General features: G+C 43.1%; 1 protein-coding gene across 1 annotated transcript in view; it reads left to right on the forward strand.

The window, feature by feature from the left end:
- DPCD (deleted in primary ciliary dyskinesia homolog (mouse)) overlaps positions 1-26,181 on the forward strand; it is a 34,683-nt gene extending 8,502 nt beyond the window's left edge. Inside the window, exons 4-6 of the mRNA XM_082268248.1 lie at positions 1,265-1,398; positions 20,407-20,509; positions 25,999-26,181. Coding sequence (XP_082124374.1) covers positions 1,265-1,398; positions 20,407-20,509; positions 25,999-26,103 — 342 coding nt within the window. The 3' untranslated portion in view covers positions 26,104-26,181. The remainder of the gene's footprint in view (positions 1-1,264; positions 1,399-20,406; positions 20,510-25,998) is intronic.
- The last annotated feature ends 911 nt before the right edge of the window (positions 26,182-27,092 follow it).

Consider the following 27,092-nt stretch of genomic DNA (forward strand, 5'->3'; position numbering starts at 1 on the left):
GGAAGCTTACGCTTTATTGGATCTACCCAGTGCAATATCATTTTTGTTAATAGAAAATCTGCAGTGTACTCATCCCTTTAGAAGTGGACAATTCTCAGTTTACAAAAAAGCTGAAATGGATGGCTGAAATTTGACTTTAATTTCAGTCCTGACTATTGAGAAAAGTAGTGAGCTAGTCAAATAGGCAGGTGTTGCTCTGTGGACTGTTGATGACCAGGCTGCACAGCAGGAGGTGAGTGGGGATTGCGGTCTGCACAGCACTATCACACTCTGCGGTCACTGCTCACCTCCCACTGTGCGGCCATGCCCGTGTGTCCTCTTCCAGCTCCTCCACCCACCCGGCCAATAATGTCATTGTCAGATGGTGGGGGAGCAGGGAGGGGACACCAGAACTGATAACCCCTGCCTCGCCAAAGGTAGGAGTCCTATGCAGGGGAGGCAGAGATTGGAGGGGGGATGTATGATGTTAGAAAAGGGGGTGGGGGCAGACTGCAGCGGCACTGTGATGGAGGAGGCTGTGATTGCTAGGGGCACTGTAGAATAAAGGGGGCTGCACTGTAAAAGGGCACTGAAATCTTTACAGTGCTGTCCCCTTTGTATCACAGTGCCCCCTTTGCAGGGCTGTCCACTTTATATTGCAGTCCCCTTTACATCACAATACCCCCTTTTACAGAGCAGTCCCCGTTACATTAATGTAAAGAGGCACTGTAATGTAAAGAGGGACTGTGATGTGAAGGGGAAATGAGAACACTGTGGCACTGCTTGAACTGCGATGTAAAGGGGTACCGTGGACACTGATTTAAAGGGGGGACTGTGATGTAAAGGGGGTCTGAGGACAGGCTCCGTGAATATCCCACCCTCTGACCTGTTGACCACAACCAACCCCTTCCCCCCCCAGTACCTGGGAAAATTGGCTGCCATGGAACTGGTCCCTGGTGCCAAAAAGGTTGGGGACCGCTGCTGTGCACCACTGTACAGAAATCTTCCAGTAATGTACAAAATGCTTTCATTTTGCCATATTGCAGCAAGTGACATTTTCATTTTTTTTTTTTACACTTTTTTTTAGAAAATGTCAGTAGATCCAAACTGAAAGGTACATTTTTTTTACTGCTAATTAAGAAAAAAAAACAACACATAAGTAATTAATAAAAATTGTTACCTGTTATTGTTGGTATGATGAGTTAAATGCTACATCCTTTTTTTTTTTTTTCGCTTTAAATATACCTTATTGTTTATTTCATGTGTGTGTCTTTCTTTTTGCCAGCCTGTTTTTATGAGGAAGGACACAAAGACAAGCTTTCAGTGGAGAATCCGCAATCTGCCTTACCCTAAAGATGTATATAGTGTAACGGTAGACAAGACTGAGCGTTGCTGTATTGTACGGACAACCAACAAGAAGTAAGCTGATATACTGCTCACTATAGTCTGATGTATCAAAGTGTTAGTTTTTGTTTTCCCCACGGCCAGCAATTAGGTCCAGACTTTTGTAACGGGTTTAAATCTGATTAATGATTCCAGTTCATAGCACTGACACTGATACATGAGGCACTATGTCACTCTTCCCTTCATATCAGTGTGATATACCTTTTCAAAGGAGTCAGAACTGTACTTGATAATTAGACATCTTAAGGAGTCAATGGTTAGGTGACTTATGTTTAAAATATTGAAGGATGTGTTATTGATTTTTCCCAGAAATGTACCAGTCTCTTTATTCTGCCAGTCACTTGTCACGCACCTGCCTCTTCTTTGGGTACTGTTTCCCTTTAACAATCTTGTGAATCAAATTTTTTTTTTTTTGTATAAAACTGCACAGGAGGGCGGAAACGCCTACTGCATTATCACCAACACCATGTTTATTAATAAAGATGCCAAAAACATACTCACAAACATGAGAAGATACAAGCTTGTAAAATCACAACTCCAGCATAGATGATTTCTAAAAATGCAGCAGTTGGAAAGCTGAAACGTTTTCAGAGCTCTGAGGAAGGGGGGCTTGTCCAACTGCAACGTTTTTGGAAATATCCTATGCTGGAGTTGTGATTTGACAAGCTTTTATCTTCTCGTGTTTTTGAGTATTTGTATATGTATATTTTTGCATTTTTATTAAAAAAAATGGTGTTGGTGATGATGCACTAGGTGTTTGCGCTCTCCTGTGTCTTTATTGCAGTGTTTTGTCAAGTTTTCCCACTTGAGGAGAGCAGCATCGCTCTGTGCAGTACGCGTGCATCGTTGGTAGACAGAGAGTGCTAAAGCTTTGTTGTTCTTTGTTTTTTTTTTCTTTTTGTATGTTGAATGCAAAGCAAATTTTGGCGAGTAAAGTCAAGTAGGAAATATTGCACACGTGCTTAGGTTCAGAATGAATATTTTAATGGATGGAGTTTGACAGGCTGAGTCCAGCCCAAAAGCTGGCCATACACGGATTGAAATTCATCTGGCAGGGTCCGGCTGAATTTCGGTTCATGTGTGACCTCTACAGTTGAACAGAGTCGATCTACTGATCGACTTCGGTTTAACCACCCTGCCATATAAAAGCTGCTCGATTAGCACTGCAGGCAATGGGATGCAGTGCTGATCCATGTATTCTGACAGCAGGGGAGTCTCCCCACAGTCAGAATGCACTATTGCAGCACGGAGAATTGCCCCATCCATATCAAATTTGTGAATAGGGGAAATCAGTTCAGCTTTTTTTTCATTCAGCCAGCGGGCTGAATAAAGGTGGCTATACATGGGTCAGACCCAATATCCCTATCCACACATTCGATGTGGATGGTAGAATCCTCCCCGCTGTGTCATGTTCTGACAGTAGGGAGACTCCCCCGCCCTCAGATAAACACAGATCAGAGCTGCAGCCTAATTCCTGTGGCGCTGATTGAGTTAAAATATACTGACAGAGTGGTTGAAGAGAAATGTTCAACCACAGTAGCCACACATTGATTAAAATTCAGCCAGTCCCTGCTAAACTGGCCAAATTTTGATCCATGTATAGTCAGCTTAAGTTCAATCAGAGTCAACGGCTCTCAGAAATGTGACTCTCTCAGTATCATTAATAGTTTTGATGTCATACTAGAACTGCAGTTGCAAGATTCAACAGAAGTTTGATGTCCATGCAGAGGGTGTTGCAGATCTAGTTAACCCCCCCATGAAAGGGGCCTGAGGAATAGGTGTTGGAGAGAATTTATTATGCTCAGCAGACACACTCCTGATGCAAATGTATTCTAAATACATTTCCAAATACAATTATTACATTATCTCAATATGTTGTCAAAGGAGAATGGCCAATAAATATGTTGCATAGCAACTACCCACACCTTGCTACTCAGAAGTCTTTTCCCTGGCCCTCTGCACAGCATGCACACTGCTACCCTGCAGCTCTGAAACTCCGCATGGATTAGATCCAGGACTGGACTTCACCTATTTTACGCTGACACCAGCAGGCTTCTCTTTTTAGCAATCCTGCTACAACATTGATCCATAGGTGTGATTTCTGTCACTTTCACCACCTAGTAAGATAACTCTTTCAGTACGGGGTAGGTTTTGATCTCTATAGGGCTATAAGAATACGTGTCTGCCTTCGTCCCTGAATAAATTGTATATATTGGGTTGGTACCTCAGGCCAGGTGGGGTGGGACTTTAGAGGCAAGTGAATTGTATACAAGGTATGTAAGATACAATTATTCTTATTTAATAGAAAAAGAATTTGTTTGCATCAAACATAAGAGATGTCTATACACATTCATTGTGATTGGTTATAGACCCAGAGTGGATGAGTGCTAGAAGGTTGGAAATATTGTGACATGTGTCATAAGGTGACTGTTTATAGGAATATCTGTCTCTGTCCCTCCATGCTGTGGGGCTTGGAAGTTTGATCAGATATAATTCCTGGTGCGTATCCTACACGTTTCGGCTTTTTGCAAGCCTTTTTCAAGGATTATAGGTTATTGTCATAATTTCTGTAACAATAAGGTAAAAGAACATAAATTATTTCTTTATTTATGTATACCACGGGTTTAGTCGTGTGGTATAAAATGGAGTATACATACATTGTTTTCTGTTCCATGTATGGTTCTTTTGCCCCTCACTAAGCAGCGAGAACCTTTAGGGAGCGTCCTGCAATGGTATATAGCTGAATGTTATGTAAGAAAGTTTATGCAGAGAACAAGTTTGTAACTAAATATGGCATCAGATATGTAAATGGAGCACTTACAGTGACGTGCTTTTTAAAAAAAGATTAGCTGAACAACCCAGGATGGTTCATGCTCCAATTGGATCGTTTAAGGATATAGTTGGTGGTCCTATCTGGGCCTGCAGGAGATTCTGCAAATATCAGAGGGTTAACTGAAAGTGTAGCATAAAATATAATATATAGTATATATAATATAGTGAATTATATATGTGGTAAGTGACGTTTTGTGATGGTAAATGTACTGACCAAATACGGTGACCAGGATGGATTCAAGCGCAACTCAGTCGTTTTCTGATACCTTTTGGTAGTCCCATCTAAGCCTGCTGAGGTACCTGAGGTACCAACCCAATATATACAACTCTTTCAGTACTTCCTATTTCTGAGTCTTGGACGGACTTTGCTTTCTTCATTTCTAGTAGTAAAAGAGCTATTTTACCATATCTTCCTCTTGTCTTCCGCAGGCAGATCCTCCCTACCGAGCTTTCCATGGTCCCTGTAACCCCCTTGTTTATCTCCCTCGACAGTAGAGCTGGAAGTTAGGCTGCAGTGCTTGCTCACATGTAGCACTACAAGTCCCAGACAACTGTTCTGTGGCAAGCAAGAATAGCAGCTGTTTCCACTGGGTCAGATTAAGGAAAGGTTTATGGGTACCATAACCCTGCTCTGTAACCACAGACTGTACCTCTGAAGCCTTAAGAGCAGTACAAGTGACTAATCACACCAGAAAAGCGCTGTCATCAGATTCAGCTATTGTGCACTTTCACCCAACTTCTTCTTCTCTTCCTCTGCCCATCTCTAAATAGCCCAAATGTCAAACCCATGTCTTTGCAAAAGTATCTTGGTATGCCCAGAGGTTCCATTTCATGAATTCTAGGTGTCATCAGAAGGCATATAAAAATATAGTATGGGATCTGCGCTTAGCGGCACTGGTGTGGGAATCTCATCTGAGTCTCCAACCTTTCCCATCTTCCTGATTGATGAAAACCCACAAGGGGGGTACATATGAGCATGTTTCCAGAATTCTAATAAAAGCAAGGGACTTCTGTAGAATGCTATCCTTTTTTTCCACCAGCTCAGAGGGAATAAGCACATTGTCTGCACTGGTGTCCTAAAAGCCAAAAATGGTTGGGTTGCTCACAGTGGCAGGCTGTAGGTTGTTGGTGTTGCCCCTGGCTTTTCCACTGATAAACAGCACAGAGGAATGGGTGCTGGGCAGCTGCCCAGGTGCAGTCGATGTCTTCTGCTCAGGACAGGTGTTCTTAAGGTGTCCTGGCTTGCCACAAGCATAGCATCTGCAGGTGTCAACTGATGCCAGCTTGCTAGGGGCTCCATCACTATTTGCTAGGAGGCTTGGCGCACAGGTGTAGCAGGGTTTGTTGTTCCCTCATTTTCAGCCACTTGGGGGAGCCCTGCTGTGGTCAAATACCTGAGTGTTTATGTACGTTTCTACTGACACTTTGGCAGGCTCAGGTTTGCACTGCATCACAAACTTCTGTGGGATATATGTGTAGGAGTTGATCCTGGATCCACAGTTCCTCCAGGGACTTGTAGGAATCCCTTTTCAGTTTTTTAGTCCACTACCAGAATGTGGTGCATAGGTGGCTTACCACATCCATGTAAGTATCTGCAGTGACCTAAATTTCTTCCTGTATACTTTGGGGGCCAAGTTATACTTTTTATCATAGTGTTCTTAATGGACATAATTGCATCAAAATTGTTTTTGTTTTTTCAGACTACATTTGCCTTTCGGCTCTGACAACAGATCATGAGCCCACTGTATCCGGTGGTACTGACAACACATTTTCTCCAATGATAGCAAATAAGTGTCAATATCACAGTCCTTCTCTCTGACTGGAAATTTGATTGCATGGCTCACAGCCAAAGGCTCTTTCCTGTGGTCAGGAAAGCGGAGGGACTGACACTTGCTGCAGCTTAGCATTTTTTAGTTTGTGCTGATGGCCAGCTTCCCTCTGTCAGGTGGGCTGCACTCTCCCTCCAGCCTAAGGCTGGATACACACTATACAGTTTTCTTTCGATTTTTTTCGTTTAGATTTACCAAAACCATATAATATGGCAGGCCCTTGCACTACATAGTTGAAGGTAAATCTAAAGGAAATCTAACAACAAAAGCTGTATAGTGTGTATCCAGCCTTACACTGTACAGCCTCTCTCTTAGCCTGATGCTCAAGAAACTTCAGGCCTGTTATAGTATCTAAAGCCTTTATCCATTGCAGTGCTTTGTGCAGCTAAGGAGGATCAATGTTAGGTGCAGACAGTCTAATTCTGGCATGCTCAGGATGTGGACAGAAAGGTTGGATTTGTTGGTTCCCCAAGTGCAGTCCTTGTACCCTTATCTGGCTGGGCAATACAATTACCCTTTGTACCTAGGACCAATGGGGCCCCTTCAACTGCGGGTTCCCCCAACTTTGTCCACGTGGAAAGTTTGGGTGTTCCCATCCACCTTTGCACATTCCAACCACTGCTTTTCCATTTTTTATCAAATTAAAGTATTTGTGAATCAAACCAGAAATAAGGGAGCCCATCATAATGGTCACATCAAGTGTGTAGATCCAGGAACTCAATGGAAGATCTCTCATCAATGGAGTCAATCCCACTCTTCATTATCTTAAAATTGAGTTGTATGTTTTAGGAGAACTGCCCCTTTTAACCTTGGATTCATAAACAAAACATTATAGTTTAGAACTGTATAAAATACAGTGCTGCTAAATATCTAGAACAGACTGCAGTCTCTTATCACGTGTTTTATTGCCATTGACCCTCCCTTCTTATTACCTCTGTGCATGTGGGTGACACTACAGGGAATGGAGTATGAACCAGAGAACACTGAATTTGGAGCAGTTGGGCATGGAAACCAGTCAGCTTCTTTATCTTATTTTTAAAGCTTAACTGAATAGGCTGAAGATAAAAGCTGAATGGTCCACCTGCTCCTGATACTGGCTGCTCCAGTTTTAGCATATTCCCCCCTTTGACTATTTTGCAGCCGCAAATTCAGAGTCATTCAGAAAAAAGGGACCTCACCAACTTCGGGGATTTGGCTAAAAGGGCACCTTCCCAAAACCCCTGCCAGGATACAAGTTAGAGCTCTCCCTAGTTTGTGTGGCTGCACTATACTTTAACTGCATCAATTTATATCACCGCCGATCTGTTGAGGTATGGAATTGGTTATTGGAAAAATGTAAAGAGATCACATAAATTTGATGTTTTAATTGTGAGTATGAGAAACTGATCAGCTAAATCTCATTTAGCATCTTGTATCTCTTAAGGATGTTACCATTTATAGATTATTTATAGAGGTCTTGACCATATATCACCCCTTATATGTTAAACATAAAGTAATTGAAAATCCAATGGAGAGAATGAGACCTTCTCGTACTGGCTGCAGTAGATGAACCAATCAGGTCACCAGAGTCACCTAGTTATTCACTGAAGCCAAAATCTATTTGTTTTCAAATATAATGGACCTTCAACACAAAAATATGAGGAGGATAAAGAAACTAATTTTATGGTTTCCAGTTTAATTCTTCTACAGACTGAGACATTTAGCAAGTATCTTGCCTTAGAGGTGCAGCACTGACAAACCGTTTTATATCAGACACGCTTAATGTGGTTGTAAACCTCAGACATGAAATATGAACAAAGCATATCCCTCTATAGTGTCTATTTGTCTCAATCCAGGGCACTAAGTGTCCTTTCTGTCTACTGCCCTGTTCCTCTGCTATCTCCATGAGCTACTTCTGACAAGTTCCTGACACCAAGAGAAAAAAAAGGTGATGGAAAGGACCACATCTTGTGATTGACAGACCCAGCTCTGGTCCTTTCCTCTAATCAGCTCTCCTTAAGCTCTGCAGAGTGTATTTCAGCTCTCTGCTCCCTATTCTGGCCGCTTAGAAAAGCTGTATAAATTCTACACTTTGAATTAACTTATAGAAGAGAGGACTGCAGGTAAACAGATACAACCTTTGTACGATGATTTATGTAATCTCTGAGGTGTATCACCTCAGTCACTTCACTGGGTATATGTAAGGGTATAGAAAGAGGTTACAGCCACTTTAACCCATTAGCGCCGATAGAACGCAAATATTCAGCCTCTGCTTTAGGGGATTGTTCCAGGGTGATGCCTGCAGATAGAGGCATCACCCCAGTACCGTTGTTTAGAGCCGACGGCCGGCTTTCTTGTAATGACAAACCGATACGGCTGAGCAGCCACTTGGCTGTCATTACAAGGAGCGGGAGGGAGGCTGTCATTACAAGGAGCGGGAGGGAGGGCCCCCCCTCTCTGCCACATTCCCCGACTCACCCGGGTCTCCCGTTCCACCGGGAGACCTGAGCGACCAGCCGACATATCCGCTGGCGGGTCGAAGACCGAAACAAAACTGCATTCGGCTCTGATCAGGTCTCCGATGTAAAAACCCGGAAGCGTTGTCATGACATAATTTCCCGCTACTGGAGCCTTAAAGGCGCCAGATTTAAAAAAATGAAAGCATTCAAAAACAGCCAAACTTGGCGTTTTTGAATGCTTTTAAGTGCAGTGGAGGGGTCTGGGGTCTACTTAGACCCCATATCCATCCATAAAGAGCACCTTTTCCTGCCTATTATTGTCACAAGGGATGTTTACATTCCTTGTGACAGCAATAAAAGTGATCAAAAATGTATTATTTTTTAAATGAATAGTGTAAAAAAAACAAAAAAAAAAAAAACGTAATAGCACCCTGTCCCTCCGTGCTCATGCGCAGAAGCGAACGCATACGCAAGTCGCGCCCACATATGAAAACAGTGTTCAAACCACACAAGTGAGGTATCGCCATGATCATTCGAGCGAGAGCAATAATTCTAGCACAAGACCTCTGTAACTCTAAACAGGTAATCGTTAACATTTTTTAAAGCGTTGCCTATGAAGATTTTTAAGTATCGAAGTTTTTTGCCATTCCACGAGTGTGTACAGTTTTACAGCATGGCATGTTGGGTATCTATTTACTCAGTGTAACATCATCTTTCACATTATACAAAAAAATTGGGCTAACTTTATTGTTTTTTTTTTCTTATGAAAGTGTATTTTTTCCCAAAAATTGCATTCGAAAGACAGCTGCGCAAATACTGTGTGACATAAAATATTGCAACAATCACCATTTTATTCTCTAGGGTCTCTGCTAAAAAAAAGAAATATAATGTTTGGGGGTTCTAAGTAATTTTCTAGAAAAAAAAATACTGATTATAACTTGTAAGCAACAAATGGCAGAAAAAGGCTTAGGCTCCAAGGGGTTAAGCACCAGGACAGAATGTGAAGGGAAATCTTCCCAGCAAGGGCACAGACAGCAAAAAATAACCCAATCAGAGTTTTGACCTTTCCCTACTCCATGCAAAACAAACAAAAATGTTTGGTCATACAACACCAGATAAAGGATTGTAGAACCTTTTATCTGTAATATTCTAGGTACACACCAATGTGGGTCTGCTGCAAGGCCTACCTGTAGCTGGAGGGCCCAGAAACTCTTATGCAGGTATCCATATACAATGTTCAAACTACCTAAACCAGCACCGCCAGTAAAAGAGAAATGCTCATGGCTTAGCACAGTTTGCACTGTATTGTGTTAAACTTTAGCAGCTCTACTTTTTACTAACAATGTGTTTGGGCAGTGAAAGTACCAGCAGTTTTACACCTTCGCTGTAATTTACTTTTGGGCATAATGGATGTAAATATACAACATTCAGTATTGTAAAGTCAAGCACTCTGTTTATCCCCAAGCAGAAGCACTCTTTAGCCATCTGTTTGGAGTGTCCAGCATCTTAAAGTGGATGTAGACCCTCACTTTTACCCAGTAAAGGGACTGGCCTCAGATGATACACAGAAATGAAACAAATCTCCCTACAAAAGTTTTACTTGTATATGTGCTGTCTTCAGCTTTCTAGGCTGTTTAGAAAGTGCACTTCCTGTTAGAATTTTCTCTTCCTGATTCACCTGGGGGAGGAAAGTTTGGCCATACACTGTGAGACAGCTGATTGGAGGAAAGGCACACACCCCCTCTCCACATATGCAGAAACATAAAAAGCTGTGCTGTGAATAGACCTGCTGTCTTTTAATCTATTTATAGCACCCACCCCGACACAAAATTCAGCCTGGTTTTATCTCAGTTGACGGAGAACTTGTCAGAAGTTATCATGCTGATAACAGAACAGAGCAGTAGAAAGCTACCGGACTTGTGGCTTTGAAGAGAGACAGGTAAACATTTCAACACAGGTCAAATTTCATGAATCTAGTTTACATCCACTTTAAAGTACAGCTGGGGCATGGTGTAAATCATACATGGCCCAGACATCCTGCTCAACTTGTAGTTCTTCACAGTGCATGGAGGGATTTTTATGGTACAAGCATCAGTGCTGTGCAATAAAGTTGGCCATAGACCACGATCTGAGCCAACCATCCTTTGCTAGTTTTGGCCACAGGTTTCTTCCTAAACGTGCATATTCAGGTTACCCAGCCAGACGTGCCAAGCGAATAAAGGAAAGGGTGCAGGTTAACTGGAATCAGTAGCAATCAGATGAGACCTTCTAGCCTGTCCAATCATTACACCGACCCAATAAGAGCCCAGAAGTGCTTTAATTGTTCATAAGATGATCATACAACAGCCAACCTGTTTCAGGGGAAATGCCCCGCCCCTTCATCAGGGCTCAGCGATATTAGTAAATGTTTGAAAAGACTCACAAAGCAGATGCTAGATAAGTCTAGCGTACTGATTTAAAGGCAATCAGATGGTGCATAATTGTGTGAGTGAGAAGCTTGTTTGTCTGCAAAATGTGTTTGCTATTGTATGAACAATGAAAGCACTCTTCCACTATTGGTCTGGAGCTTTTAAAGTTTGTACTTGCCTTGAGCAACTAATGTTTATGGTCCGCTTTATTCATAACAACCAGATGACAACTTTCGTGGAGCTTCTCTGTCTTCTCTCGTAAAAACACAACGCTGCTTATTTCCCAGTATTGTTTGTGGAAACCAGTACAGTGAGAGACTTCCACTGTTAACTCACTTAAAGCGGAACTACATTGCATTTGAGCACCAAAAACGCTGTTTGATTCATTTTTAATATTCAAAGCAAATTCACCCACCATCCATGTCTCCATGTTTTATTTTGCTAAGAAATCACTTTGAAAAACACCCCCCCCCCCCCCCAAACATTTCTGGCTGTGGCCATCTTGCGTAAGGGCAGATGATTCATGTAGCGTTTACGTTTTGGAATCCATCTGCCCTTAGCTTAGGCATGCAGAGGGGAGGGTGTGCTTAGCTGAGAAAATCCTTTCTCCCCTCCAGAAGACTCCTGGGATGTATGACATAGGCCTAGAAACCAGTAAGTAACTGAAGAAATGTAAAAAAGAAGTTTAAAACAAGTAAATATGATATACTTTCCTATCTATTTACTAATGCTAGCAGCACAAGGATTAAGAATCGCCAATATTGATTGAGAAAGCGAAGCTCCGCTTTAAAGGGTAGCTCCACTTTCGTGTGGGAAAAAAAATAGCAAATAAAGAAAAAATAATATAGTGTATACAAATACAACACAAATCATATTGTAATTGAATGTTATTGTAAAAATTACCTTTCATTGTCAATCTGCAGCCACTGTAATTTTCTGAAAATGCAATGCAATATGGCTACCTGGAGGCATTCTGTACACAGAATGTGTACTGACCACCCCCTAGAAACATCACTCCCTGCCTGTGTGATTGGCTCACCAATTTTCTCAGAAGTCTGCCTAAGATACAAGTCAGATTTCAGGCATCCCCTGCAACAAAAATGTCATTTTTGGGGAGATACTTATATGAAATCACATCTAAAGGGATGCGGGTCCAGCAGCTTTCCTCATTAGAGCCCTGCAGGTGCTGCAGCTGATTGATAATTATAAAATCATGCCCATTGGACTCATTCTCCCAGATGGATACAGACACACACACAGGGACTTCTTCAGAATAACAAAGCGTAGGAATTTGCAACAAAGTTTGTTAAACTCCTTATAATGTACAGAGATCACCCAGAGGGGAATGGTTTTTTTTTTTCCAGCAAAAGCAGAATTACGCTTTAAGTAGATACTATAACTTTTTTTTTTTTTTCTTTTTGTTTAAATCAGAAGTCTGAGCGTAAGTGCGGCGATCACAGCCATTGGCAGCCAGCACTGATCAGATGCTGATTTTCCTGTAGAACAGACTGTTGTACACATGGGCCGAAAGTCGGCTGGTTCCTGCTGAACCATTTTCGTCTGATTTTTTTTTTTTCCTTTAGCCAGTGTGTACCCAGTTTTAGAAAATGTTTGTTGCCTGCATGTTAGAATAATCCAGTGGTTTCAGTCATTTGCATCACCAAGCGGAAACAAATAGGAGTTCTGACATCACCTGATGAGACCGACCAACAACTAGCATTTTCTTTAAAAAGTCTAAATGACCGTCTATGGGTATTTTTGTATTTTCTGTTTTTGTCTAGCAGTACTGAGAAAAGGAATGACTGTGGCATCTGCAACATCAATTGTCTGCTGTGCTGGCCAAAACATAGTAAAAGGAAAAACTGCCATGAAAAAGTTCATTGTTTGCAAATCTACTGTTCAAAAGTAATATAACCACTGTTGATTAGTAGAAGAATGAAAGGTCCCATTATAAGTATCCTGTCTTGCATGCGTTGCATACATTCAAATTTATCTTTGCATTGTTATCACCGAACAACAGTTTATCTAAAGTTATTTTCAGCAAGGTTGTGCATTCTGCAGCCAAGACCAAGAGAGGGCGCTGTTGGAGAGGATCCCACATAGCCAGCATTGAAGTGTCTCATTATTGCAGTTCATGAATCCTGACTAGATAAGTCACATTAACACATTGTCATTCCACAGACATCCTGATAAACACATACAACACCAGCAGAGAATTCTCTTCTATGTTAATTCAGGTTATTACACTGGGGAGATAGAAGATTTTGTTTGGGAGAAGGGAAAAAATAGCTCAGTGTAACTTTTACTACTTTTATTACAGAAAGTACATGCAGACAAATGTGTGTATGGAGAGATTTTCCTGAATCGATAGATTTGGAGCAGAAAAGAACGTTCAAGGCATCACATCATTCACATGGCACTAGAAGCCTGCTAGGAGTCTGGTTTAGTGAAAAGTATTTGGGATCGTTCTAAAACCTGCGTGTTTTCTTTAAATGTACGCTTTACTTTGTATGGTACAATAGCGCACATTCTACTGTTTATTAGAGAAGATAATTAGAAATCAGAATTTTTTTGTATAGACCAGACATTACCAACTAGGGTTTCTCTGGAAGGGTACTAGGGGTTCGGCTGACTGACCTTCCAAAGTCCCAGGGACAACACCTCTTGATGACAATGATCTTTGTATCTGTAGGGGGGCATTCTTCCCACTGACCACCAATGTATGGAAAACCTAGCGAGCCCCCTCAAATTCTTTTAGCAGGGATTTCCTGAGAACTGAAAACTATTTTAGGTTTCTTGATGTGAAAATGGCTGCACTTGTTTTAATAAATTCTGTTTTTTTTTTTTTCAAACCAATGAGATTTTTGGTTATTTACAGTGACCGTACATTATAATCACTTGAAGACCAGACACTATTCACTTTCATTATTATTATTATTTATTTATTTTTTTTAAAGCAGAGGCCCTAGAGAATAAAATAGTGGGTGGGTGTTGCAATTTTTTATGTCACACGGTATTTGCACAGCGGTTTTTCAATTGCAGTGAATGTTAATGCACAAAAACACAATATAATACCTACCCTATATACTCGAGTATAAGCCAACCCGAGTATAAGCCGAGGCCCCTACTTTTACCACAAAAAGATGGGAAAAATGATTGACTCGAGTAAAAGCCTAGGGTGAGAATGCAGGGTGGCTGGCATGGTACAGGAGAATGCAGGGTGGCTGGCATGGTACAGGAGAATGCAGGGTGGCTGGCATGGTACGGGAGAATGCAGGGTGGCAGGCATGGTACGGGAGAATGCAGGGTGGCTGGCATGGTACAGGAGAATGTAGTGTGGTGGGCATGTACAGGAGAATTCAGGGTGGCAAGCATGGTACAAGAGGATGCGGGGTTGCGGGCGTACTAGTGCGGCTGTGTTTCACTTACCTGTTCCAGAGACGCCTTCATTTTAAAAATGGCGCCGAAACGTCACTGCGCACGCGCCTCCGCCGCTCGGGAAAGCTGGTATACGTTCGGCTATTCCCGGCCTGTCCCGAGCGGTGGCAGCGCATGCGCGGTGACATGTATACGCCGGGCGGCGCCATTTTTAAATCTTAAACTTGTCGGAGCGACCAGGAACTTTTTTTTTTTTTTTTTTGACTCGAGTATAAGCCGAGGGGGACGTTTTCAGCACAAAAAAATGTGCTGAAAAACTCGGCTTATACTCGAGTATATACGGTACTTGTTTGGTAAAATGGAAAAGATGATATTACACCAAGTAAATAGATGCCAAACATGACACCCTTTAAACTTGTGCATGCCCGTGAAACGGCAACAAACTACGTAAATTATATTATCCATAGGTGGCGCTTTAAAAGCCTTTACAGGTTATCACTTAAGATTTACACAGGAGGTCTGGTGCTAGAATTGCTTTCAATCCTATATTCACGGTGATACCCCACATGTGTGGTGTGATCACTGTTTAAATAAATTATATATATATATATATATATATATATATATATATATATATATATATATATATATATATATATATATATATATATATATATATATATATATATATATATATATTATATATTTTTTTTTATTACAAGGAATATAAACATCCCTTGTGATAGCAATAGGCCTTGACAGGTCCTCTTCCGTTTTACTGAGACATCTGGGGTCCATTCGATTTTCCGCTTATTTTATTAACATGCAAAACCTCTTTTGAAAGGTGGTTTCTACCTTTAAAAGAAAACCTATTTTACTTCATGCCAATGGGGGGGAAAAAACCAAGTTCATGAGCTCACCATTATATTGGGAATGCAAAACATGTAATGCAAAGGGGTCATTGTGTATGTGTGGCCCTAACTTTTGATGAAAGAACACAAGGATCATATTTTTTTTTAAAGGCCAACTCTTTTCTCAAAGCTAATATTTCAGGCATGTTTATTCCTTTTTTTTTTTATTAGCTTTTGGACCCTAGTGGTGAGATGTCCCCAATTCTAGTTGGTGAAGCCAGCACAAAAACCAAATGATGGTGTAAACAGAGGAATCCACCTGTTAGGGAATAAAGCCAGCCATAGACAGGGCAATCTTCTTTCCTGCAATCTATGAAAGAAAATCCATCAATTCCCCAATCATTGATGGGGGAATCCCTCCCTTGGAGCCATTATGTTCTCCCGGTTGGGGGTGGCGGGGGGAGGCATCCCCACCAGGAGAACACAGTGTTTACTGCTAGCGGCTATGGCTGCTAGCAATAATTGTATGTATAAAATCTGACAGGCTGGTTGTACCCAAGTTGATCAATCGATCAACTTGGGTACATTCAGCCTGCCCATACATGGTTTGAATCTCAGCCATCCCTGCTGAACCTACCAATATTTGATTTGTCTAAGGCCGGCTTAACACCTTCATCACGATCATGTGGGAGAGGCTGGAGAAGTGAATAGATTAAGGGAAATAGACCTATTAGCAGATGATCCAGCCTTTTAATGTCCAAACTAAAATGTCAGGTTTGGGTGGCATTAGACCTTGTTGCCTAATACCTCCCCTACTATATATACTAGTTTTCAACACAACACTATAATGTTCATAATCAAGAACTATCTGTTACACATCATATTAACTACATGACATTTTCATGTATACAAGTCTGGAATTTAATGTGCTCTATACCATTCTGTCACCTCAACTTTCTAGACTTCACACTTGGCTATGTAAACTGCCAGCCACATCCTTCCATGTCAAGGCTCTGTCTTTATCCGGTTTTGTCTTTTACACGCCTGCTAGAACAGGTTTTCAAAGGAAAATAAACCTGGCCTAATACAGGATGGTTCAAGATGAGGATATGTGCATGTCTCGGCACCTCTACTGTGCTGCAAGTTATCAGCTTGAACAATGTATGGGATATATGATTTTGTAAGAAACACTCATTCATTGGATTACTTGCTCAGTTCCTCCCTGTCCCAAGCATAGTTCCCTGCTTTGTATAGTCTTTTTTTATCTATCATTGAGGAGTTAGCACTTCTTTAACATGTCTTTGTGTTCATCTAATCTCTGCTGTTTAACCTTTGACATCTCCCTTATTATCCACGTCTGCCACCTTTGCCAAATACCAAAAGCAGCTACATCACAGAAGACTTTAATCTCCGTCAGAGCACATTCTGCACCCAGCCTCCTGTCTTAATTCTTAAGTCACTAGTCACTAGTCAAACTATATTTGGTAACCATGTACCTAAATTTGTATGTTGGTTAATTTACATTCTTCATTCACGTCTTATAACCTCATGTTCGGGATATATATATATATATATATATATATATATATATATATATATATATATATATATATTTTTTTTTTTTTTTTTATAGATCTTTTGCTTGCCTAAAATATATTCCATAAATGCCATTGTCTCACTAAAACTAGAAAGTAATGTTTAGTTGCGTTGGGGAAGGTGGAGAGAAGGGGCTGAAGATGTTGCGATCTACCCTTGTCCAATGAGAACACTTTGTATTCACTAAAAATAATACACGTTTTCTGAATGGATACTGTATTGAAAAAGATTCATTGGACTTTAATAACAATGAAGGGGATCACCTACTCATTCATATAAAAAGTAACACTTTATTACAAATAGTTAAAATACATATGGCTGCAAGCCTTTAAAAACAAGATATAGCACATAATAGGCTGACAAGTTGAACTGCTAAGCTCAATGGCCACTACTAGGTATTATAGGTTAGTGTTACCTATTACCCTAACTTATAATACCTAGTAGTGGCCATTGAGCTTAGCAGTTCAACTTGTCAGCTTATGGTGCACTATATTTTGTTTTTAAATGCTTGTAGCCAACGTTTTGTAATAAAAGTGTTACTTTTTTTGAATGAGTATGTAATACTTCTGGATGAGAGCTGACAATACTTCTAGGTCACTGCTGAAATTCCAGAAGCACTGCCACCCTCTTCCTGCAGCATGGGTATGTCATTGCCCAGGCGGTTTCAGCCTATAGAGAGCGCAGGCTTTTTCTGGACTCGGAGTAAGTGACAGGTTCCACCCTAGCGTGGACATCCCCCTGGTTCCACCCTAGCGTGGACATCCCCCCCTGGATCCACCCTAGCGTGGACATCCCCCTGGTTCCACCCTAGTGTGGACATCCCCCCCTGGTTCCACCCTAGCGTGGACATCCCCCCTGGATCCACCCTAGCGTGGACATCCCCCCCTGGATCCCCCCTAGCATGGACATCCCCCCCTGGATCCACCCTAGCGTGGACATCCCCCCCTGGATCCACCCTAGCGTGGACATTCCACCCTAGCGTGGACATCCCCCCCCCCTGGATCCACCCTAGCGTGGACATCCCCCCCCCTGGATCCACCCTAGCGTGGACATCCCCCCCTGGATCCACCCTAGCGTGGACATTCCACCCTAGCGTGGACATCCCCCCCCCTGGATCCACCCTAGCGTGGACATCCCCCCCCCTGGATCCACCCTAGCGTGGACATCCCCCCCCTGGATCCACCCTAGCGTGGACATCCCCCCCCCCCTGGATCCACCCTAGCGTGGACATCCCCCCCCCCTGGATCCACCCTAGCGTGGACATCCCCCTGGATCCACCCTAGCGTGGACATCCCCCTGGATCCACCCTAGCGTGGACATCCCCCTGGATCCACCCTAGCGTGGACATCCCTCTGGATCCACCCTAGCGTGGACATCCCCCCCCCTGGTTCCACCCTAGCGTGGACATCCCCCCCCTGGTTCCACCCTAGCGTGGACATCCCCCCTGGTTCCACCCTAGCGTGGACATCCCCCCCCTGGATCCACCCTAGCGTGGACATCCCCCCCTGGATCCACCCTAGCGTTGGACATCCCCCCCTGGATCCACCCTAGCGTGGACATCCCCCCCCTGGATCCACCCTAGCGTGGACATCCCCCCCCCTGGATCCACCCTAGCGTGGACATCCCCCCCCCTGGATCCACCCTAGCGTGGACATCCCCCCCCTGGATCCACCCTAGCGTGGACATCCCCCCCCTGGATCCACCCTAGCGTGGACATCCCCCCCCTGGATCCACCCTAGCGTGGACATCCCCCCCCTGGATCCACCCTAGCGTGGACATCCCCCCCCTGGATCCACCCTAGCGTGGACATCCCCCCCTGGATCCACCCTAGCGTGGACATCCCCCCCTGGATCCACCCTAGCGTGGACATCCCCCCCCTGGATCCACCCTAGCGCGGACATCCCCCCCCCTGGATCCACCCTAGCGCGGACATCCCCCCCCCTAGATCCACCCTAGTGCGGCCATCCCCCCTCCCCTGGATCCACCCTAGTGCGGCCACCCCCCCCCCCCCTGGATCCACCCTAGCACGGACATCCCCCCCCGGATCCACCCTAGCGCGGACACTCCCCCCCGGATCCACCCTAGCGCGGACATCCCCCCCGGATCCACCCTAGCGCGGACATCCCCCCCCCCCCCCCCGATCCACCCTAGCGCGGACATCCCCACCGCCCCCCCCGGATCCAACCTAGCGCGGACATCCATCCTAGCGTGGACATCTCTAGCCATTGCTGTGCTGGATGCAGACAGAGCTATAGCAGTCAAGTGACCACCAGTGATACTGACCAAAATGAATCGCTTTTAAAACTTCTTTGTCAGCATTGCTTGGATGCCAGTGCGATGTATTTGCTACATTAACATCATTTTTGACTTTACATACACACATAGGAGTGTGTGTATGGGAATGTTTGACCATTCTTCTAGAAGCACATTTGTGAGGTCAGGCACTGATGTTGGACGAGAAGGCGTGGCTTGCAGTCTCTGCTCCAATTTATCCTAAAAACAATAAAATTGTTCTATCGGGTTGAGCTTGGTTAGTTCCAGTGAAGGAAACTTTTAAGGCATCAACATACCAAGACATTTTGGACAATTTCATGCTCCCAACTTTGTGGTAACAGTTTGGGGATGGCCCATTCCTGTTTCAACATGACTAGTGCACAAATCAAGGTCCATAAAGGCATTGATGAGCGAGTTTGGGGTGGAGGAACATGCTTGGCCTGGACAGGGTCCTGACCTCAGCCCGATAGAACACCTTTGGGATGAATTAGAGCGGAGACTGCGAGCCAGGCCTTCTCTTCAACATCAGTGCCTGACCTCACAAATGCGCTTCTGAAAGAATGGTCAAACATTCCCATAGATGCACTACTGAACCTTGTGGGAAGCCTTCCCAGAAGAGTTGAAGCTGTTGTAGCTGCAAAGGGTGGGTCAACTCAATATTGAACCCTACAGACTAAGACTGGGATGCCATTAAAGTTCATGTGCGTGTAAAGGCAGGTGTCCCAATACTTTTGACAATATAATGTATGTTCTATTCTATATGCTTAGAGTGTCTGTGTTCATGATACATGAAATCGCCTGGTGTATTGTATGCTCCACTTTTCATCTGTGTTTTCCCCAAATTAATATTTATACACAAAGTGTGTCATCATATATCCCATGCTATCATCTTTGCCTCAAAATAAAAGCCATTCCTCATGCGTGATATTTTTTTTTTTATTCTTCAACAGATGAAGATTCAGAAATTTGAATATAAAGAAAGTGTCTAAATCTGTTGAATATAATTGTAAGCAGCAGCTTATAGTGATTAAACTCCAAGGTAGAGCAAGTTGCAGCTTATTGAAGAACTACAAGTCCCAAGAATAGATTTTGCTGATCAGTTCTCAGTCTGTGTTATTCTCCCCACTGTGCTGTTTTCTGTATAATTGCTGTGTCAGTGAGTACAAATTCCTGCCACACGACCACTCTCCCCCTTCTTCTCTGTTTGAGAAATCACAGACTTCTCCGCTGTCTAAAATATCTGCCTCCACGTCTGATACCACAAATGTGAGGGAGCAGCCAGGCAGCTATACAGATTGCTGTTTAGTCTTGTAATAAAACTGTGGGCGTTACATGTATCTGCTGCTAATTACTAAGCCACCTATTCACCTCTCTGTGCTCTTGCTGAATCTCACCTACTTCTGTATTTCTGTTGCAGATATTATAAAAAGTTCACCATTCCAGACCTAGACCGATGTCACTTAGAACTGAATGAGAGCGCTCTAAGTTTTGCCCATGCAAACAACACTTTAATTATAACAGTAAGTATGGGCTATGGTAATTAAATCTATACAAGTGTGTGTGTATGTACTGTGTGTATATATATATTGTGTAATATTTGGGGGTGTTTAGCTTGAGTGCAGAGCCTACCAGTGAGCTTAGTCCACGCAGTTGTGCCGTTTAAGGGCTTGTTGGCCCACTTTTATTAAAGGAAAATATAAAGAAACACAAGTCCAATAACATAACAGTTGCCCATGCAGGGGTTTCAGATTTCCACAGCAATAATGTAAATGAAAAATCCAAAGCCACCTGGCTCTCTAGAAGCACCGCTGCTCAGGCTTTAAGCCTCGACCCTCTTGGCCATCTAACAGAGTTCCTGTACAAACACTGCACGCCAGGACTCCTCGGGATGGTGGAGCCCAGAACCCTGGTCCTGTCTGTCTTAAAAGGCCCAGATCCACCTGCACAAGCAGTGTGCTGGCTGTTCCTAAGACCTGGTCCCAGGATTGGAGATTACCTCCCACCCAGATCGCTTGGAAATCTCCAGACTCCAGGTCCCCAACTGGACTTTATCCACCATAGAGAAACTGAAAACCCAGTCTTCTCCCAGTAAAACAGTCCTCCTGGAGCCTCTCAACCTGCCTGGTTGATAATCCTGGGAGAAATACCTGCTCACCACTAGTTGCACTGCCACATATATATATATATATATATATATATATATATATATATATATATATATATATAAATTCAAAGACACCCCGAAAATCAAAGTGAAAAAATGATGCAGCAGGCTAGTCCATTTTGCTGAAATTTCACTGCAGTAACTCAAAATAGTACAACATCAGGGCATGCTCCTAATGAGGCATCAGGTGTGGTTCTTGGGTTTTTTCTCCTAGATCTGGACCAGGGCATCACTGGGCTCCTAAACAGACTGAGGTGAAACTTAGCGGCGTCAGATAGACTGAAACATAATGTCCCAGAGGTGTTCTATTGGATGTAGGTCAGACGAGCATGGGGCCCATTCAATGGTATCAATTCTTCCATTTTCCAGGAACTGGCTGCATACTCTTGCCGCATAAGGCCAGGCATTGTCGCGCACCAGGAGGAACCCAGGAGCCACTGCACCAGTGTAGGGTCTGGCAACTGGTCCAAGGACTTCATCCTGATTCCTAATGGCAGTCAGGGTGCCATTGTCTAGCCTGTAGAGGTCTGGGCATTCCTCCATGGATATGCCTCCTCAGACTATCACTGACCCACCGCCAAACCGGTCATGCTGAACGATGTAACAGGCAGTATAACGTTCTCCACAGCTTCTCCAGACCCTTTCACGCCTGTCACATATGCTTAGGGTGAACATGTTTTCATCTGTGAAAAGCACAGTATGCCAGTGGTGGACCTGCCAATTCTGGTGTTCAATAGCAAATGCCAATTGAGCTCCACAGTGCCGAGCAGTGAGCACAGTCCCACTAGAGGACGTCAGGCCCACAGGCCACTCTGGTAAAGTCTGTTTGTAATTGTTTTGTCAGAGACATTCACACCAGTGGCCTGCTGGAGGTAATTTTATAGGGCTCTGGCAGTGCTCATCCTGTTCTTGCACAAAGGAGCAGATACAGGTCCTGCTAATGGGTTAAGGACCTTCTACAGCCCTGTCCAGCGATCCTAGAGTAACTGCCTGTCTCCTGGAATCTCCTCCATGCTCTTGAGACACAGCAAATCTTCTGGTAATGGCACGTATTGATGTGCCATCCTGGAGGAGTTGGACTGCCTGTGCAACCTCTATAGGGTCCAGGTATCGCCTCATACTACCAGTAGTGACACTGACCCTAGCCAGATGCAAAACTAGTGAAAAAACAGTCAGAAAAAATGAGTAGGGGAAACCTACTTGCACCGTTTAGGAGATATTTACAGTGCATACTGCCTATGACATTATCGGCGCAGGCGCTCTGAAGGAACGACCACCCGTGCCGTTCCTTCAGAGCTCAGTGCCGTGAAGTGCGGGAGTGCCGTGCCGTGCGGGAGTGATGTAATCGCGCCTCCGGCCAATCAGATGGCCGGAGGACGCGAACCCGGAAGCAGGACGGCCGGACATGTCGCCGTCCTGTCGCTGAGGTGGCGGCACGGCGGGGGCTTCGTTTTAAGGTAAGTACTACATAATGAGCTAGTATGCGATGCATACTAGCTCATTATGCCTTTCTCTTCACAGGGCTTTTTTTTTCTCGTTTTTTTGGGGGGACTTTACTTCCTCTTTAATCTTTGTAAACAAATTTGCAAAAAATGCATTCATTTTTGGAGAATCTCGCTCATGCTGTACAAGTTCGTGTGGCTTTTCAAGTTCCCATATGCGAACATTGTGACACAAAACTTTACCGCTTAGAGGGAACGTTGCTTCATCACTAAAACCAAGCGCGTTAAGAATCTGTCATCCTCCATTTAGTCTAAGAGCATATGACAGTAATCTAAACATTTTCTTCTGTCACGTACACAAAGAGCTTGCACCACTTGCAATCGGTATGGCCTCAGAAGCAAACGTCATCTTAACACACACTAAACAGTTGTTGAGGGATCGCAAGTTCTCGTCTAGCACGACGAGCGGGCTTCTCTGAAAAGCCTCTTGAATTCATTGCACTTTTTCCTCTGAAGTGCGTGGTCACCTTGGACTCTTCCCCTTAAGTAAACACCCCGATTCTTCAAATTGTTTATACAAAGGACGGATGTTCTTTGCCACTGATGGATCAGTCCCGAAATGCTGTTGAAACGAACGCTGCACTGTCATAACGGACTCAGTCTTGCTAAATTGGAGAACAGAAAACGCCTTCTGCATAGACATCATCTTGTTAATGACTGATGTTTGCGTCTATTTGGTCGCTAGTAGTGGTATCTAGCAGTTGTCATTTGAAATTCTAGGCCACACATGTTCAAGTAGTACAGGTTTTATTCATTAGTGGTGCGTGGCTGCAGAGATATAAGGTTTTAAAAATTGGCTCATTCTTTTTGAAACGCACTGTATTATCCTTGGTGCATTCCCTTTCATTCTGAATTGCACCCTACAGAATGTATAAAGGAAACACTGATGTAAATGCTGGTTGTGTACAAAATAGTTCAAAAATAGTGATTTTTTCTGTGTTGCAAGTTCATTTAAAATGAATAGTCTTGCTTAATGCAACGCACCTGTATGCACAAAGGCACACAAAGGTGTCACTGGAACCTAACTGTTTAAGCTATGAGCGTGCATAATTAACCACTTCACGACCACTCTATATCAGTTTTACTGATACAGGGCAGCCGCTATTTGCGCAGGATCACGTGTATAAATACGTGATCCCGCACTTCTGGGTAGCAGGCATTAATGTGCACCGCTGCCGGGTCGCTCCTGCTGTGATTATGCAAAGCAGGAGCCGATCAGCAGATACCGTGGACTTGGATGTCCACCAGCACCCCCTGATCGTTACAGAGGCAGAACGGCAGATTGTCTATGTAAACAAGGCAGATTGCTGTTCTGTCCGTAGGGAAGGCATGGATCCTGTGTTCCTGCAAAGCAGGGTCATAAATCTATGTCTTCCCCCAGTAAAAGCACCTCCCACACTACACTGAAACAATAGCTAGGAACACCTTTAACCCTTTGATCGCCCCTGATTTTAACCTCTTCCCAGCCAGTGTCATTAATACAGTGACCCTGCATATTTTTAGCATTGGTCACTGTATTAATGTCACTGGTTCCCTCAAAAGTGTCAGTGTCCGTTTTGTCCACAAAAATATTGTAGTCCGGCCATAAGGTGCTAATCGCCACCATAACTAGTAAAAAAAAGAAATAAATAAAAATTTGATAAATGTATCCCATAGTTTGTAGATGCTATAACTTTTGCGCAAACAAACTAATATATGCTTACTTGGATTTTTTTTTTTTAGCAGAATAAATATTGATGAAGGAATTGGATCTTTAAAAAAAAAAAAAAAAAAAAACTGCAGAGGTGATCAACTACCACCAAATGAAAGCTCTATTTGTGGGGGGAAAAAAAGACATACATTTTTATTTGAGTACAGCGTTGCTCAACTGTGCAATGGTCAGTAACGCAGTGGCGTATTGCTAACAAATGGACTGATCATTAAGGGGGTAAATCTTCCGGAGCTGAAGCAGTTAACGTTTATATTTTAAGGTTCAAAATTTTTCCTCAGGTGGTCTACAAAACAGGTGCACCTTATCATTTTGACGGTTGAATGTAGGGTTTTTAAGGACCTATTTACACTTTTCCATTCTGGTGCATTGTGTTAATGTGCGATATGTAAATTGGCTGTAGATGCAGTGCACACAATGGGCAGTAATGGGTTACCATGTGTTGTAGTGCACTGCAACACATGCACGTTGGGGTCAATTTGGTTAGTGTTTTAGGGTGCCAATCAAAATGAATGGCACCGTAGTGAGTTAGGATGCTAGTCAAAATGAATGGCTTTGTAACAGGCATCATCGGCAAAGTCATGATGGGTTCCTAATGATTGGAGGTGGGAGGTTATGGTTAAATGAGACATTTGACAAAATACTGGGGCAATTAGTCACAAAAGAGCAGAGGAGGTCTTTCAGACACTCTAAAAACCATTGTCAAAAGTAATTTTGCGCATTATTCAAGAGACAGCTTAGAGCAGGGGTAGGTAACCTCGGCACTTCAGCTGTGGTGAAACTACAAATCCCACCATGCTTCTGGGAGTCATTGCTATGGCTGCTAGTCTTCCAATGCCTCATGTGACTTGTAGTTCCAAAGCAGCTGGAGTGCTGAGGTTACCTACCCCTGGCTTAGGCTGGTCATACATTATACAATTCTATCGTATAATTTTCTTTTAGACTTACCAAAACCATATAATATGAGGTCAACCCTAAACAGGCAGGCCCTTGACTTGCCCTAAACAGGCTAGTTGAGGCTCGGTTCACACTGGTGCGATGGGGGAAACCTTGCAATTCCTGTGCGGGTTCCCGCATTGCACCTGAACCACAGGCTGTTTACACTGACATCTACGAACCCCTGCGGTGTCGATTTAAAGTCAATGACGCCCCCCCCGAATCGGCTCGCAGATCGTAGTGTGAACTGTGCAATGGTACAGGAATCCGATTCCAGTGTGGACCAAAAAAGGGTCCTGTACCATTTTGGTGCGAATGCAATGCGGTTTCAGCCATACAGTTTGTCTGGATTTGCATCGCATAAACCTCGCATGTGATGTGCAGAGCAATTCGGTGGGAATCACATGTGATGTCTGGCATTGCACTAGTGTGAATCTAATGAAAATAATGTATGTGTGAGTAATGTATGGCAAGCTTTAGAGAGATGTGCAGCTACCCAACAACAACATGTTGCAGGGACTAGGACTTTGCAGATAATGGTTCTAGCTGTAATTCACATTGCTGCATGTAAAAATGCACTGGTCGGTCGGCACGTATAACTGCATTTAACAAAATAAGAAACTTTTTGGATTAGAGACCTAATGCCTGAGCATGTTATGTGTTTGAATGCTATTTAGTAACTGCTGTCTCATCATATAGTATCAGAAACCAAAGGAAATCCTGGCAGTGGAAGAAGAGCTACAGAAGGAACTTAAATCATTGAAGGCCAACTCGGAGGGCGATGTGGAGTGTAAGACTCAATGACCTGCAAATGAGCTGAATTCTAATTTATGTCTATAGTTTTCTACAAAAAAATAAAATAAATACCTGTGTACTTGATATGATTTTTTCCCCTTTTTTATGTTTAAAATTATTTCACAATCAATAAAAATATTTAACAGGTTTACCGTAATGTACAATGGAATAATATTCACTACTAAGTAGAACTTCATATTAATCTCACTATATTATGTATGGTTTTTTTTACACTAAAAAAAATTTAAAAATATTGTACCAAATATTTTTATGTACTTACAAATTCTTATTCATTCTCATTAATTTACTGCAGTATACATTCTGCAGTGTAAAAAAAATTCAGCCCTCTGTAAATACCAATCCCTCCAGTATGGAGTATTATTGACCTACTTCCTGAATGCCATGCTTGGGTCTGAGTGGCCAATTGCCAGGCTGAAGAAACTGATGTGAGGAAGATATTAACCCTGTGTAAGCTCTGACACCATCTAACACAAAGCTTACATAGGATTTAAGTCTGTGGCAATGGATAAATGGAGTGATGGGGTGTTTCAGGGAAAGCAAGTTTCAGCAGGAGGGGTTGTTCTTTTAAATAAACCTATCATTTTCCTCTAAAATCTCCCTAACCCTTGTCAGCAAATACTCAGGAAGAAGCCCAAAATCTTGGATTGTAAAGAAACATTTAAAAACATAAACATTTAATCTGCTTATATTTTGCCTTCCCTGGTTCTTCCTTTCCTCCTCATCAACATGTAATGATGTATTCAAAGTGTTTCTCTGTTTTTTCTATGCAATACAGGCAGATTATGGCTGGTGGGAGGGGCCAGTAAGATACTGCACTTGGCTCCCTAAAAACAGAACAGCACTCTGCCTCAGTACTCCTCCCAAATCCCAAAATCCCTTGATGGGTAGATGTCAGTCTGCAGCTGTTGGTCCTTTTAGGGAGGCTGTTTGCTTTCTGACTGCCCAAGTTCTGTATTTGAATTTCTGCAGCCAGTGGT

This window comes from Pelophylax lessonae (assembly GCF_965119305.1).
Source record: "Pelophylax lessonae genome assembly, chromosome: 9".
In the NCBI taxonomy this organism is placed as follows: domain Eukaryota; kingdom Metazoa; phylum Chordata; class Amphibia; order Anura; family Ranidae; genus Pelophylax; species Pelophylax lessonae.